A 14268-nucleotide genomic window follows, 5' to 3' on the forward strand; every position below is an offset into this window, starting at 1 on the left:
GTGCTCGAATTCTCTGCTGTGTTCTCTGCAAAGTCGTTTCACCACAGTGCATGTATGCTGGTGTCGATAGCCTCTCCTCTTCCTGCTTCTCCACTTTCCCCACTCCCCCTTCCTCACACACGTACACGCAAAACTCAATTCAAAAAATGTGCAAGGTTAGCTTTCTCTGTCATCCAGCGATGACTCGGTCTGGTCAAGGGGGCAAGAGAGCGCCATCTAGAGCGCGTGACCCTGCTGGTCCGACAGCAGAAGGCAATGCCCTGGCGGGGGCTAGTCTAGTTAGGACCTGAGCAAACATTTTACCTCCTGTGCTGGGATTTTTTTGTTTGTGTCCCGAACTCTTGTTCCTATAGTTTCTATCTTAACAAATTTTATTTTTAGAACAGTTTTAGATTTACAGAAAAGTTGAAAAGTAGAGTTCTCATGTACCCTACACCCAATTTTTCCTATTGACATCTTCTATTAGTACAACATGTTTGTCACAACAATCAATGAACTTATGTTGATCAATTATTAACTGCAGTTGATACTCTCATCAGATTTTCTTGCTAATGTCCTTTTTCTGTCCCAGGATCCCACATGACATTGAGTCCTCGTGTCTTCTTGGGCTTGTCTTGGCCGTGACAGTTTCCCAGACTCTCCTTGTTTTTGATGACCTTGACAGCTTTCAGGGGTACTGGTCAGGGATTTTGTAGACTGGCCCTCTGTTGTGATTTTCCCAATTTTTTTTTTTCTTTTGAGACGGAGTCTCACTCTGTCACCTAGTCTGGAGTGCAGTGGCGTGATCTTGGCTCACTGCAACCTCTGCCTCCTGTGTTCACGCCATTCTCCTGCCTCAGCCTCCCAAGTAGCTGGGATTATAGGCACCCGCCACCACGCCCGGCTAATTTTTTTGTATTTTATTTAGTAGAGATGCAGTTTCACCATGTTAGCCAGGATGGTCTCGATCTCCTGACTGCATGAGCCCCCACGCGTGGCCATGCCCGATGTTTTTATCCTGATTAGATTGGGGTTTGAAAAGGAAGACCACAGAGGGGAGTGCCCTTCTGGTCCCGTCGTAACGAGGATGTGTGCTATCCCTGGTGGCGCTGGCCTGGGTCCCTGGCTGAGGTGGAGCTGACCTGGCTGAAGTCAGGCTTCCCCCAGGTGAAGCCGCTGCTGCTGCCCCTTCCGGAATGGGCTGCTCTTTGGAAGGAAGTCACTTGGATGTGCTAGGATTTTGTTGCCTAAACTGCTTTATGTCTGTGGTTAAACTTATTCCTTCCTGCCGTTTCATTATCTCTTTAGGGTCTAAATATAGTTATTTTAATTTCCTTTTGTTATTTATATAGGCTTATTTTATAAGGCTTAGTCTTGGAGTTGTTTTATTTTATTACGTTTTGTTTTGCATTTCTGGGATTTTTTAGTATTCCTTCTTTCAGTTTGCCCCTTCTTGAGCTAACCTTCCTGCAGTACCATCTTCCAGCTGACTGTCAGTGGACGAGGTGGAAACAGTTTTACTCTTTCTGTGGGGAGCTTTGCCAGTTAGGGACCCTTGAGCAGTACTCAGGAACGCATCTGTGCCCAGAGTTGGGTGAGTCCCAGGAACGGCAAAAATGTCACCTGGCATTCCCCCTGCTCATCTAACACACATAGTTTAATTGCCTTGATGGTCCATGGAATTTCCAAACTAGAGGTTGTGATATGCAGAAAATCAACAAGATTGCATTGCTAGGGGACACGTTTGTGAAGCTGGCGACTTCCACAGAAACTGTCATCAGCAAGAAGGGGCTGTTGAGGGGACACGTTTGTGAAGCCAGCATCTTCCACAGAAGCTGTCATCAGTGAGGAAGTGCCGTTGAGAGGACTCCGGGTGGTGGTTCGTCATTTGGAAAGTAGCGCTGCTGTGCAGAATGGCCTCTTTTTAGCCACCCTCCTAGTTCCGTGTGGAGCCCTCAGAATGGGTTTTACTCCGGGCAGATTCTAACACACCCTCATGCTATCCCAGGAGAACCGTGGACCAGGAAGGCAGAGGCCCCTTCCTCCCACCCCCATGGAAGCCGGACCACACGAGCTGGGCCACCTGTCCCGGCACTGGGTTGGTCCTGGGAGACCACCCGCCCCAGAAGAGACCAGGCCAGGTGACATGCACATTGGTGACAGGCCAGGCTGCAGGGAACTGGGTCTGTCGGTGTCCCCTGGGAAGGTGGGAGGTGTTTGGCCAGAGGGAGACAGTTGTATCAGCTGCCTCTGGGTTGCCAAGAATGAAATGAACAAAAGAGAGAGGAACCTGGAGGGAGCTGTCCGCCCAGCCATCCCAGTTCCAGGCTCTTTCGCCTGCACCCAGGCAGACTAGACCGAGCGCAGGCGGGGGTGATGGCTCACCCTTTGCAAGATGGATGGGCACAACGGGGCCCTGGCGGGTGGAGGTGGCACGGGAGGCTGTGCCAAGGGCGACCACAGAGGCTGTCTCTGTGTGGCAACTTCAGGACCCCATGATTGATGGTTAGGCTGCTTGGAACCTGATCAAATCCCAGCTCAGCCTGCTGGGTGCGAGCAAGGGAGAGGGGATAGGGAGCCTGGTCAGCCAAGAGCGAGCCCCCCACCACTGCGGAGGCTCAGGGGGCACCCCCAGCCTGACTTCCCCCTGCTCATGACTGGCTCCTGTCCCGCACTCTTTCGCTACTATATTTCCTCTTCTTAGTATTAGAATTTGGATGAGAAGGGCACCACAGTTTTGACCTGAGGTCAAGGCTGGGTTCGTTGCAGGTCCAGAAGGCTCCAGCTCAGACACCTACTCCAGCCAGAAATGCCTGGGGCTTTGTGTCGTTCCAAGGGCTCCTTTGCCGGCCCTGCCACTGGAAGCACTGGGCACAGGGAGCCCCTCCACTGCTCACCTCAGACAGAGCAGCTCTCAAGTGGGAAGCAGGTCCTGGATGTGATTGGCATACGTCATCTGGAATTGTGATGTTTCTCCACAGCCCAAACATGGGTTCTTTTATTCATTTATCAAACATTTACTGAGCGGCTAATAGGAACCAGGCCGTGCTGCCTCCTGGGACTAATAAAGACTAATAATGCGTGTTTTTGTCCTCACAGAGCTGAAATCTAGCCCGGAAGGTGGAGGGTGGAAATGGCTAACTCAAATGCAGCAGCTTGGGAAGTGCAGTCCAAGTCCCTGCAAAGGATGGGGAGAGAAGCCTTTGCAGAGGCTGTTGCCCGGGGGCAGGGCCCCAGGCAGAGAGGACAAAGGCCCAGCAGGCAGAGGGAGCTCGCCACATTCCCAAAGCCGCAAAAAAATGAATTTGGTGTGTCGGCCACATTCCTGAAGCTGCAAAAAAATGAGCTCAGTGTGCCCCAAAGTCTGAGGAGCTGAGGAGAAAGGGGAAGATGAGTTTCTTTATTCAGAGATGTTTCTCAGTCACCACTGTCACACTGCTGGGTTATTGACACCAGACTGTGAAGAATCTCACTGTCAATGCCACACGGGGGAGGGCATTGCTTACCATGACTCAGTGTGGCTTCAGGGACAGTGCGTCAGGCCTGGCAGGACAGCACTCGGTCTGTGCTGGGGAAGTTGTGCAGACGTGCGGAGATACAGACGTGGACCCAAGTCAGCCCTGGGCTGAGCAGCGGGTCCCCCGGAAGGGATGGGCAGTGAAATAAGGATTACATGTAGGGGCAGAGGACATCTCAGTCTGTACCTGTCTATAGCATTTTAATGTTTGATCCTTGATACCTACAAATTTTAGGACAGGTACGGAAAAGATTGAAAAAGATGGAAAGCATGCCAGTGATTTTGCTATGGACATCAGATACAGCATTCAGGGCCACTGTAGACGTGGGTGTGTCTGGCCTGAGAATAACTAAAGAGCTTTTTTTTTTTAGACAGAGTCTTGCTCTGTCACCAGGCTGGAGTGCAGTGACATGATCTCGGTTCACTGCAACCTCCACCCCCCAGGTTCAAGCGATTTTCCTGCCTCAGCCTCCCAAGTAGCTGGGACCACAGGTACGCGCCACCACGCCCAGCTAATTTTTGTGTTTCTAGTAGAGATGGGGTTTCACCATGTTAGCCAGGATGGTCTCCATCTCTTAACCTCGTGATCTGCCTGCCTCGGCCTCCCAAAGCGCTGGGATTAGAAGTAACCATTTACAGAAAATCAATATGTCTATATTAATATATATATTTATGTTTAAATATCTTGCCTCACCTGGCGAGTGGGGAATGCACCGTGCCCAGGGGTGAAGGTCTGAGGCGGAAAGCTTGTCTTCCACTGCTCGGTGGATGTTCTGCTGAAGTCGTGAAGAGCAGTGAGCTCTTGTGACCAGTGAACAGAAATCCCTACTTTGGTATTATTTCCCTAGGCATTACCAGTTTTATTGGCACCCACTATTGTGAAAACTTTGCGAATATAAACATCTCAGCACAGCCCTCCATCGGCCTTCAGATGACTTCCCCGGTAGCATCCGTATGTTATGGTAACACACCACCGAAGGCTCACTCAGGAGCCATTTTCTTGCTGGAAACTTTCTTTCCTTCCCAGCACCCCTGCTCATAACAAGGACCAAACTCTTCTACCCAGTGGACATGAAACATGGCCCCGTATCTCTGTGATTGTCTCTGTGTTCACATCAGAACGCGTGTGGTCGGGTGTTCGCCTGAAATCGCTCGGGGCTGGGCTCATCATCCTGCCTCCTTAAGCCTCCTCCGTCAGGCATGGTGGTCTCTTAGCCTGGGTGTAATTCTTGTGTTCCTGCTTCTCCATAAAATAATCCTTAAAATCTTTGTTAAGGAGAATAAAGGGAGGATCTCTTCCCATGACATCTTTTGCCAGAATATTAAGAGGAAGAAAGCCCGCCCTGGCCTTACGGGTGTACCTTATAGAAGGCAGGGCCTTGGCCGAGGGCTCCTCCTGGTCTCTGCCCCATTGTCCTATCTGCTTGCAAACCACATCTTTAGTTGCTGCAACAACGAATACATGCCTGCATCTTCCCACTTTGTGTTCGCTCTTCTTCTCTTCCTCACCTCCCTTTTCCCCATTTAAAAAAATATAAATTCCAGAAATTCTGAGACACAGAAGAATCAAAATTGGCTTCAATGTGTGCTGAGGGAAGGGGCCTTGCTCAGAAAAAAAAATTTCATATTCATGCTCTTTCCTTTCCACATGCTTTCTACTCTGGCCTTAACATGTCACCACCATAGCTTGATCTGGGAGAAAACAAGCACAGCAAGATGGACCCTGTTGAGAGGGCGGCTTTGGCAAGATTCGCGCTGCCGGCACCATGCCGTTCATCTGAGCCCCGAGTCTCTGCTGGGTCTTCCCACCAAGCCCCTCCGCCCGGGGTGTGTGTGTCGCCTGCCGGGTCTTCCACCGAGCCCGTGCCACGCAGGGTGTGTGTGTCGCCTGCTGGCTCTTCCCATCGAGCCCGTGCCACGCAGGGTGTGTGTGTCGCCTGCCGGCTCTTCCCATCGAGCCCGTGCCATGCAGGGTGTGTGTGTCGCCCGCCTGCCGGGTCTTCCACCGAGCCCGTGCCACGCAGGGTGTGTGTGTCGCCTGCCGGCTCTTCCCATCAAGCCCGTGCCACGCAGGGTGTGTGTGTCGCCTGCCAGGTCTTCCCACCAAGCCCGTGCCATGCAGGGTGTGTGTGTCGCCTGCTGGCTCTTCCCATCAAGCCCGTGCCATGCAGGGTATGTGTGTCACCAGCTGGCTGCCATTCTGCATGTGTGTGGTTTCAAGTCTTGTTTCCTCTTCTGTTTAACAAGGCCCTTGGTCTAAGTGTGCTTGTAATTTGGGCGAGTGAGCAGCAGCCGAGAGAGTCCACCCCAGTCCCCTTAGCCGGCGAAGTGGGGGCTCCCAGGTTTCTGCCTGCGGGGAGGGTGGGGGCGGTTTAAGTTAGTGAAAATCTATGTATTAAACAGATACGTAAATGACCCCTGCCAAGCTCTGACAAAGGTATTAAAAGGCATCATCAGCCGTGGTTCCCACCTGGCACAATGACCATATCAAAACAGAGATCTGGTAGTATACACCACACAGCTGCCAGACTCCAATACCAAGGGCACATCTAAGTTCTCCCACCCTGATTTGCTTGCCTCAAATTCAGAATTAGTAAGATTTGAGTCAGCGATGCTGTGTTACGCGCTCATGAGACATGTTTGAGGAGCTTCACTGTGAATGTGTGGGCTTCAATTTGACTTGTGGAACCTCTGCCTAAAACAAAGGAAGATGCCTTCGTTCTCAGAACCCGGTGCTTTTTCTGCTGCCCTGGCCCTCTGGGCTGAGTCTTTACATGGACAGCGGTCGATGCGTCTCAGTTTATTTGTCAAAACCTTCAGCTAAAGCCAGTTGTTGCTTGAAAATTGCCTGCTTAATTGGCCTCCTCAGCTCGGGGGAGCACCTTGCGATCTGAGGCTGGCGCCCGGCTCCCTGACCACCCGCTCCCCATCGCACTCAGCTCTCATTCCGGCAGCCCAGCCCATAACTCACCTCATCAGTGTATTGATGTGAGGCAGAAACACCTCATTATAAGAGCACCCCTGAGAAATGGCAGGGCTAGGGGCTTCTGGGCTGCATAACCAGCAGATTCCCTCTGCAAAACCACTCCTGCCTCAATGGGAAAGGGCCAGCCGTGCAGGGCTGCACTGGAGAGCCGTTCTCTTCTTGATCCTCAGGCATCCAGTTCTTAAAATTCCGGCCCTCTGTCCTTGGATGGCCTTCGTCCTCTAGAGAGGAGCATGCTGGGAGCTGGCAGAACGCACGCCTCACTCTGGATGCAATGTCTGTCACTGATCAGTTTCTAGGTATTGATCCTAGAAACCCATGCTCTGTGGGTCCCTCTCCAAGACACACAACATCCATGATTTGTACGTTGCACTGCAGTTTCAGACTGCTTTGACATGCGTGGTTTCATCTCTGATTCCACGACCTGAGCACAGATTTTTTTTTTTTTTTTTTTGAGACCTAGTCTTGCTCTGTCGCCCAGGCTGAAATGCAGTGGTGCAATCTCAGCTCACTACAACCTCTGCTTCCTGGGTTCCAGTGATTCTCCTGCCTCAGGCTCCTGAGTAGCTGGGACTACAGGTGCGCACCACCACACCCTGCTAATTTTTGTATTTTTTAGTAGAGACAGGGTTTCACCATGTTGGCCAGGCTGGTCTCGAACTCCTGACCTCGTGACCTGCCTGCCTCAGCCTCCCAAAGTGCTGGGATTATAGGCATGAGCCGCTGCGCCCGGCTGAGCACAGATTTTTAAAACTTTACCTGGGTCCCTGACTAGTAAGAGGGAGAACCTGGACTTGAAACTTAGTTTTGTTTCAAATCGTGCCCCTTTTCCTCGGGTTTTGGGCAAAAAACCTCCCAAAGTATTATCGTTACCCCGGAATATCCAAGGCATGATCATTTTATTCCCTTCCAGAACCAGCACTTGCAGAAGTGCCCCCAAGTTAGGCAGCCTGGTGTGGTCGGGCTTCCGGTAACACTGCCAGCCTTAGAGCTGGCCTGTTTCCTCCAGGACGCCCACAGGACCCTTGGAAGCCCTTTCCTCTAGGGGCCCATCCCTCCTCCTTCCCCAGGTCCCGTCCCCCACCTTGCCCTCTGAAAGTGGTCTTCAGCACCACCCGATAAGCGGTGACTTCTCATGTTAGAAGCCTGGCTTGGGTCAGCTTCTGCGTTTCGGCTGTGCGTGCCCCGGAGCAGTCCTGCTTGTGTCTCATCATCGATGCCTCAGCTGCAGTGTACCCCACTATAACCCCTCCAGGATGAAAACGCAACCCACCTCTTCAGTGGGCAGCCCTCCACTTGGATCCTCGCATCCCTGGCATCATCTCCGTCCTCTGTCCTTGCTGACCCAGCTCCAACCCAGCCTGTCTGACCCATAGCCCACCTGCCATGTCCTTCCCGGCTGCAGCTCCTGCTGGGCTCTGCAGCCCCTCCTGCCCAACGCCACCTGCCCCTGTCTGCCCTGCCCCCGCCTGCCCTGCTCCTGCTTGCCCTTCCCCTGCCCCTGCCCCTGCCCCCACCTACCCTGCCCCTGCCTGCCCTGCCTCTTTCCCCTCCCACTCCCACATCCCAGGCCTGGACCTGCCATTTCCTTGCAGTACAGAGTCTTTTCCCTCGATCCCACCCTTCCCCTTCTTCCCTCACTGCCCTGGACAGTTCTGTCTGGTCATCAGCATAGAGAGGTCTCCAAAAAGTACAAGACCCTCCCTCCCCCCGCTTTCCAAGCACCCTATGGTGCCTCTCGCTGCCACCATGGATGGGACCTGCTCCTCCAGGAACTGTGAGCAGGGCACGAATACCTAGTGCTCAGCACCCAGTAGGCCCTCACAACTGTGCCGAGCCATGGCCGCGTGGCTGTGATTGTGCTGACAGCACACAGTAGGTCCTCACGACTGTGGCGAGCCACAGCCGCGTGGCTGTGATTGTGCTGACAGCACACAGTAGGCCCTCACAACTGTGCCGAGCCATGGCCCCGTGGCTGTGATTGTGCTGACAGCACACAGTAGCTCCTCACGACTGTGGCGATCCACGGCCGCGTGGCTGTGAATGTGTAGACAGGCACAGAATGGCCCGAAGCATGGGAAGGTCGCCTGCCTGACAGCAGCTTTAGCACCAGGAAACCTCCCACCTTGGGGCTGCCCCTGAGGGTGAATGAGTCGGGCCAGTGGGAAGCGCCTGCTCAAGTGGGACTGTGCACACAAATCACTGGGAATTACTGCCTCACACACGATTAGTTTTCAGCATTTTGTAAGTCCAAGCAAACCCCCAAGAAAAGCTTGAGCGGGACTGGGTCTGCCCCAACAGGCTGGTTCTGAGTGAGTGCTGGATGGATGTGCTCCAGTGTGGAGGGCAGAGGGGGGGAGCGGGCCCCCTGGAGAGGAGCGGGGTGCAGGCAGGGGCTTCAGGGCGCTCCCCAGCAGGCGGCCTGACGGTGTGAAAAAATGTCTGGGAGCTGCTTTCCTCTGGGCGTTCATGGGATCCCTCCCCTTCTTAGCCAAGGAAAGCATGTCTGCAGGCGCCGGCTGCGACTTTTTCAAATGAAAACTGGGCTTGAGAGGAGGAAATAATTGAGGTATAAGAAGTCCCTGTCCTCATTCGTTCACGCACCACGAGAAGCTTGAGGCATCTGCGGGACGCTGCACTCACTGCCTCTCCTCTGTCTCTTTCTCTCCAGTCATGCCAGGCGGACCTCGTGAAGGACAACGGCCACAAGTACTTCCTGTCGGTCTTGGCGGACCCCTATATGCCAGTAAGGACGGGGCAGCACGCTCTCCACGGGCTTGGGACTCAGCACCCGCCTCTGCCCACACGCTGCACTATGGTGGGGCCTTTTGATGGGGGCTACAGGAGAAAGGTCAAGGGTCACAGCAGGGGCCACGTCTACAGGGTCAGCAACTGCTTCACGTTAGACACGGCCCTTTGCTTAGTACCATGAGTGCAGCTGTTGTTTCACGTCTGTCTCTAAACAAGAGCTCAGTTAACCCAGACACATGGGTGGTTTTAGTTTATTTTAATCTCTTTTCACTGGCACTTCTTTGCAAAATAGTCAAATCCACTCTCCCTGCTGTCCACTGCGTTAGACTAGTGAGCGCTCGCACATCTACAATATGATAGTTCAGGCGCCTAGGAAGGTCTTGGAGCACAAGATATTGAAGCACCTCGTTTCAGGAAGGAAGGGAGAGAGGAAAGGAAGGAAAGAGGGTTGTTTGAAAGTTTAAGTTTTCAGTATATTTTATTGTATTAAATTGTTTGAAAATTAGTAATCCATGAATAGGGTATACAGTTATTCTATAAATGTTTCATAATGTTTTATTTCTAACTCCCAGCTTAATAATGAGAACAAAATAGATATATCCTAAATAATTCTTTAACATAACTTAATATTGCCAGAATATTTAAATATATTAGCTAGTTTACACAGTGTTCGATGGCTTTGGCTGTATAAAGGATCTTTTGTAAGCAATTTCACCCCCTAGTTGGTTTTCTAAGCTAAATGATTTTTTAAAACACAAAACAGGACTATTTTCCAAAAGGTAAACAGTATATGCACTTTGTGTTGTATTGAAACATCACAGGCAGTTAAAGTTGATACTTCGTATCCGTTTTGGAAACCATCACTTCCCATTCTTAAGAGTAAGGAAGAAAGCAAATCCCACATGAAGAAGTGAGGAAGAATGCTCACTGGTGACTTGGGCACGAGGGTGAGCTAAGCTCACATGAACGGCCTCACCTCAGCCACGAGCCTGCGGAAGTTTTGAGGACACAGCCAGGTTTGAAAGAATGAAAAGGAGGCTGGGTACGGCGGCTCACACCTGTAATCCCAGCACTTTGGGAAGCCAAGGCTGGTGGACTGCTGGAGCTCGGGAGTTCGAGACCAGCCTGGGCAACATGGTGAAACCCCGTCTCTACCAAAAATACAAAAAAATTAGTCGGGCATTGTGGCACACGCCTGTGGTCTCAGCTACTCAGGAGGCTACAGTGGGAGGATCGCCTGAGCCCAGGGAAGTCAAGGCTGCAATGAGCTGTGATTGTACAACCGCACTCCAGCCTGAGCAACAGAGTGAGACCCTGTCTCCACTAAATAAATAAATAATATGAATATTCTTAAATGACTGACTAGAAAGAATTTGGTATGATTCTGTCAAACCATCAACCATTGTTTTGTTTCTTCAGTGCTTTGTGCCTGTTATGAGAAAACATTCAGTGCTTCCTACTCATCCTCAGAAACGATTGATTTTTCTAAACTCATAAGCAGATCTGAAAAAACAAATTGAAGCTGCAAAAAAGAAAAGACATGCACTGTTATTGAAAACTCTGGAGATGAATTAAATCACAGAACAGACAGCCAAGGAGAGGATTCGTGAAGGAGCCACCTGGAGCGCCGTCCGTGAAGCTGAGCGAGAAGATACGAAAGCCGGGCTAAGAACCGGGCTGGGAACACTCACCATGTAGCCAGCATGGTTCAGAATGAGAGAGGAGAATAAGCAGAGAAGTGGTTTTTGATTAGATAGTGGCTGCGAATTTTCGAGATTTGAAGAAAGGAGACTTCCGATTTTAAAAGCAGGATGAATCCTGAGAAGGTTACAGAGAAACAGATTCGTACACAGACACGTCATAATGAAAACAGCAAATATCAAAGGCATAAAGACAAACCTTAAAAGTCCCCAAAACAAACGTTATCAGCAAAGGAGGAGACAGCACTGGCCCCAACAGCGGACCTCTCATCAGCAGCGGCGCTCGGCAGGGGACAGGGGAGCCCTCGGCGTGCGAGGAAAGCCACCATGGTCGGGTCACCCGCACCTAGCTCAGTCGCCACTCAGGAATGGGGGTGCAGTAAGCAGTGTTCAGACACCAACAGTTTACTCCTTCTGAACCCCACAGACGATGGCTAGAAAGACCACATGTCAGCAAGGAGGAAACGGAACCAGGAGGGAAAAGCAAGACGCAGGACACGGCAAAAAGCCAAGAAGTTGGCACACGTATTGGCACATCGAAAGCTTCGTAAAAATGAAGAATACTCATGGCGAATTGGAGGGTTAAACAAGAGGAGGAATCAGGCACCCTGGGAGCCCTGCAATAATCCGAGAGGCGTGCAGGACACACTAGACCGTGCGATGTGCACGTAAAAAACTAAGGCACCACTAAAAAGTTACAAATAGACTCTGGTTTCCAGGTCAGCAGAGGCACAGAGGAAAGGAGAGAATGAAAATGAGTCATAGTAGAAGAGGAGAAAGGAGAAACCAGTGAAACACAGAGCGCTGCCTCCATGCCTTTTGCTGCCAAAGCCCCTGATTGCAGGACCGTGTGCTCACAGAGTGCTGGGCAGGCTGGGGAGGTGAGGTCCGGGTGCTTCATACTGACAGCCATGGCTGGCCTCTGACAGAGGAGGCAGCCACCAGGTCTGTGCCTGTCCTGCAGTGTTAGGCCTTCCAAGGAGCAGTCTGTTCACTCCGGGAGGCGAGCCCGGAGCTCTGAGGCCTTTGAAAACGGCTGTTCTTTTTTGTAGAGTCCACTTAAAATCCAGGAGTAAAGCTGGCTCTTGTTACTTTAATTATGTGCCACGCATATCATGAAGATTCCAAAAGGATCACACTGTTGTACTTTGGGAATGAGAGTTTCCATTGAGGGGAGACAACCAAGACTGGTTTTTGTTTTCCAGGCTGAACACAGGACCATGACAGCTTTCATTCTCGCTGTGATCGTCAACAGCTATAACACGGGGCAGGTGAGCACCCCAGCCGCCCCCAGCCCCCAGAGCTCACCCTTGGCATTGCAGAGGAGCTGGGCCCACTGTGAAACATGGTGCCACATGGGGGACGGGGTGTCCAGCAGAGGCTCCGGCCCTTCATCTAGCCAGCCATTTGCAGGGTGAATATGAATCAGAGGAATTTAAAATGGGGAAGATTGAGCAAATCAAGGCTTCCCGAGAATGGGTGGCTGCCGCCGTCCTGCGCAGGCGCCCACCACGTGCCCGCCATTGGCAGGCAGAGGCCAACCTGTCTGTGGTCCCGCCTCTGCAGGAAGCCTGCCTGCAGGGAAACCTCATTGCGATCTGCCTGGAGCAGCTCAACGACCCGCACCCCTTGCTGCGCCAGTGGGTGGCCATCTGCCTCGGCAGGATCTGGCAGAACTTCGACTCAGCGAGGTGGTGTGGCGTGAGGGACAGCGCTCACGAGAAGCTCTACAGCCTCCTTTCCGACCCCATTCCCGAGGTGAGTCAGGCGGGCGCTCAGAGCCAGTCCTCCTGGCTGCCGACTGCGGGGTGTAAGGCAGAGGTCTGCTCGCGTGCGGGTGTGGCCGGCCACACGTACAGGAACTTCAGGGGCTGCGCACTAATAAGAGTAGCACAGTGGGACCTTGGTGAGAAGAGAGCCATGACACTGGGGATTTTGCGCCCAGGCCCAGAGTGCGCTCCCAGGGACAGTGGCACAGCTGCAAGCGGGGGTCCCGGAGGGCAGCTCAGAGGCAGGGGTCACACGCTCGCTGTCCAGGTGCTGCTCTGCGGCCTCACTGCAGCCTGCAAGGCAGGGACCGCTAGATCTCCACTTTACAGGGAAGGAGACAGGCCAGTGGCTCGTGCCTGGTGCAGCTGGGAAAGGTGCGGGGCACTGCCCGCAGAATGGCCTTGGGCTGGAACTCTGGGAGTTTCATGCACCATTGCCTTCACTCTTCCCATCGGCCTGTGCAGGGTACAGGGTGTTGCTCATTTTTAGAGCTGAGGAAGCAGACTCAGGGACAGTGACTTCTCCCCACGACCACATGGTGTCGGAGGCAAGGGCTAAGCCAGGGTCCCCGGACCCCAGGGCCAGCACAGTGTCGCTCCCCTGGCTGAGCCCTGTGTGCTCAGTGCACTCCAGGGCCCCCACGCCCCTCTGCCTCCAGGAGTGCCTGCACCCTCCCCTCTTTCCACCCTCCACACTCTGTGGCCCATCCCAGCCGCCTCCTCTAACTCCTGCCTCATTCATCAGCACATTCCCCGGTGCCTGGTTTGGTCTTTCAGTTCCCGGGGCTATGCAGCTCCCGCCTCTGCAGCCTGAGCTGCCCCTGGAGTTGGGCGGCTGCCCCTGCTGCTCCCCACCTCCTTCCCCGTCGCCACTCTGGTAGTGTGAGGAGAGCCTTGGGCCTGGAGAGCTGTTCAGCAGGCGCCTGTGGGGTTGGATTCACCTGCACGCAGCCCTGGCAGAAAGACAGGCTGCAGCATGGCCCGGCGTGGGATATGCCCGTGACCCCCCGCTGCCTTGCAGGTCCGCTGCGCGGCGGTCTTCGCCCTTGGCACGTTCGTGGGCAACTCTGCAGAGAGGACGGACCACTCCACCACCATCGACCACAACGTGGCCATGATGCTGGCCCAGCTGGTCAGCGACGGGAGCCCCATGGTCCGGAAGGTGCGTGAACCCCCAGCCCAGCAGCGGCAGGGCGCCCAGGTCGGACCCCACAACAACTGGGGCCAAGCCTGCGCGGCCCTGACGGCAGCAGGGAGCACTCGGTTTCTACTCTCGGTTTCCAATGCTTATCATTGCGAGAGCAGATCTTTACATGTTTCATTCTCTCCAAGATGCGTTTCTTTACCGGACACCCGTGTGTTTGCTTCATTTAAAGGCATTTAGCAGGCTGCGCCTCCCGGCAGCTGGTGTAGTAGTCTCCTTCCTGCCTAGGAGCAACACACACAGGCACCACATTCCAAAGAGACGCAGCCATCCACAGACAGCAGGAAGGTTTGTGTACTGGGTCCCCCCCACCACCCATGGATGTCAGCAACTGAAAAAAACAGTTTTATGTTTTGTTTTGT

At 53.0% G+C, this 14268-nt stretch overlaps 1 protein-coding gene across 8 annotated transcripts in view; it reads left to right on the forward strand.

Annotated features, from left to right (window-relative positions):
• Positions 1-14268, forward strand: part of RPTOR (regulatory associated protein of MTOR complex 1) — a 420015-nt gene that overhangs the window by 323799 nt on the left and 81948 nt on the right. For 7 of the 8 annotated variants that reach the window (XM_055241781.2, XM_055241783.2, XM_055241782.2 and 4 more), the window contains 4 exons: positions 9154-9228; positions 12139-12204; positions 12500-12691; positions 13724-13864. The exons of the other annotated variant lie outside the window; for it this stretch is intronic. In XM_055241781.2, coding sequence (XP_055097756.1) covers positions 9154-9228; positions 12139-12204; positions 12500-12691; positions 13724-13864 — 474 coding nt within the window. The remainder of the gene's footprint in view (positions 1-9153; positions 9229-12138; positions 12205-12499; positions 12692-13723; positions 13865-14268) is intronic. 8 annotated transcript variants of the gene reach the window in all.

The sequence above is a fragment of the Symphalangus syndactylus genome, chromosome 14 (assembly GCF_028878055.3).
Source record: "Symphalangus syndactylus isolate Jambi chromosome 14, NHGRI_mSymSyn1-v2.1_pri, whole genome shotgun sequence".
Lineage (NCBI taxonomy): Eukaryota > Metazoa > Chordata > Mammalia > Primates > Hylobatidae > Symphalangus > Symphalangus syndactylus.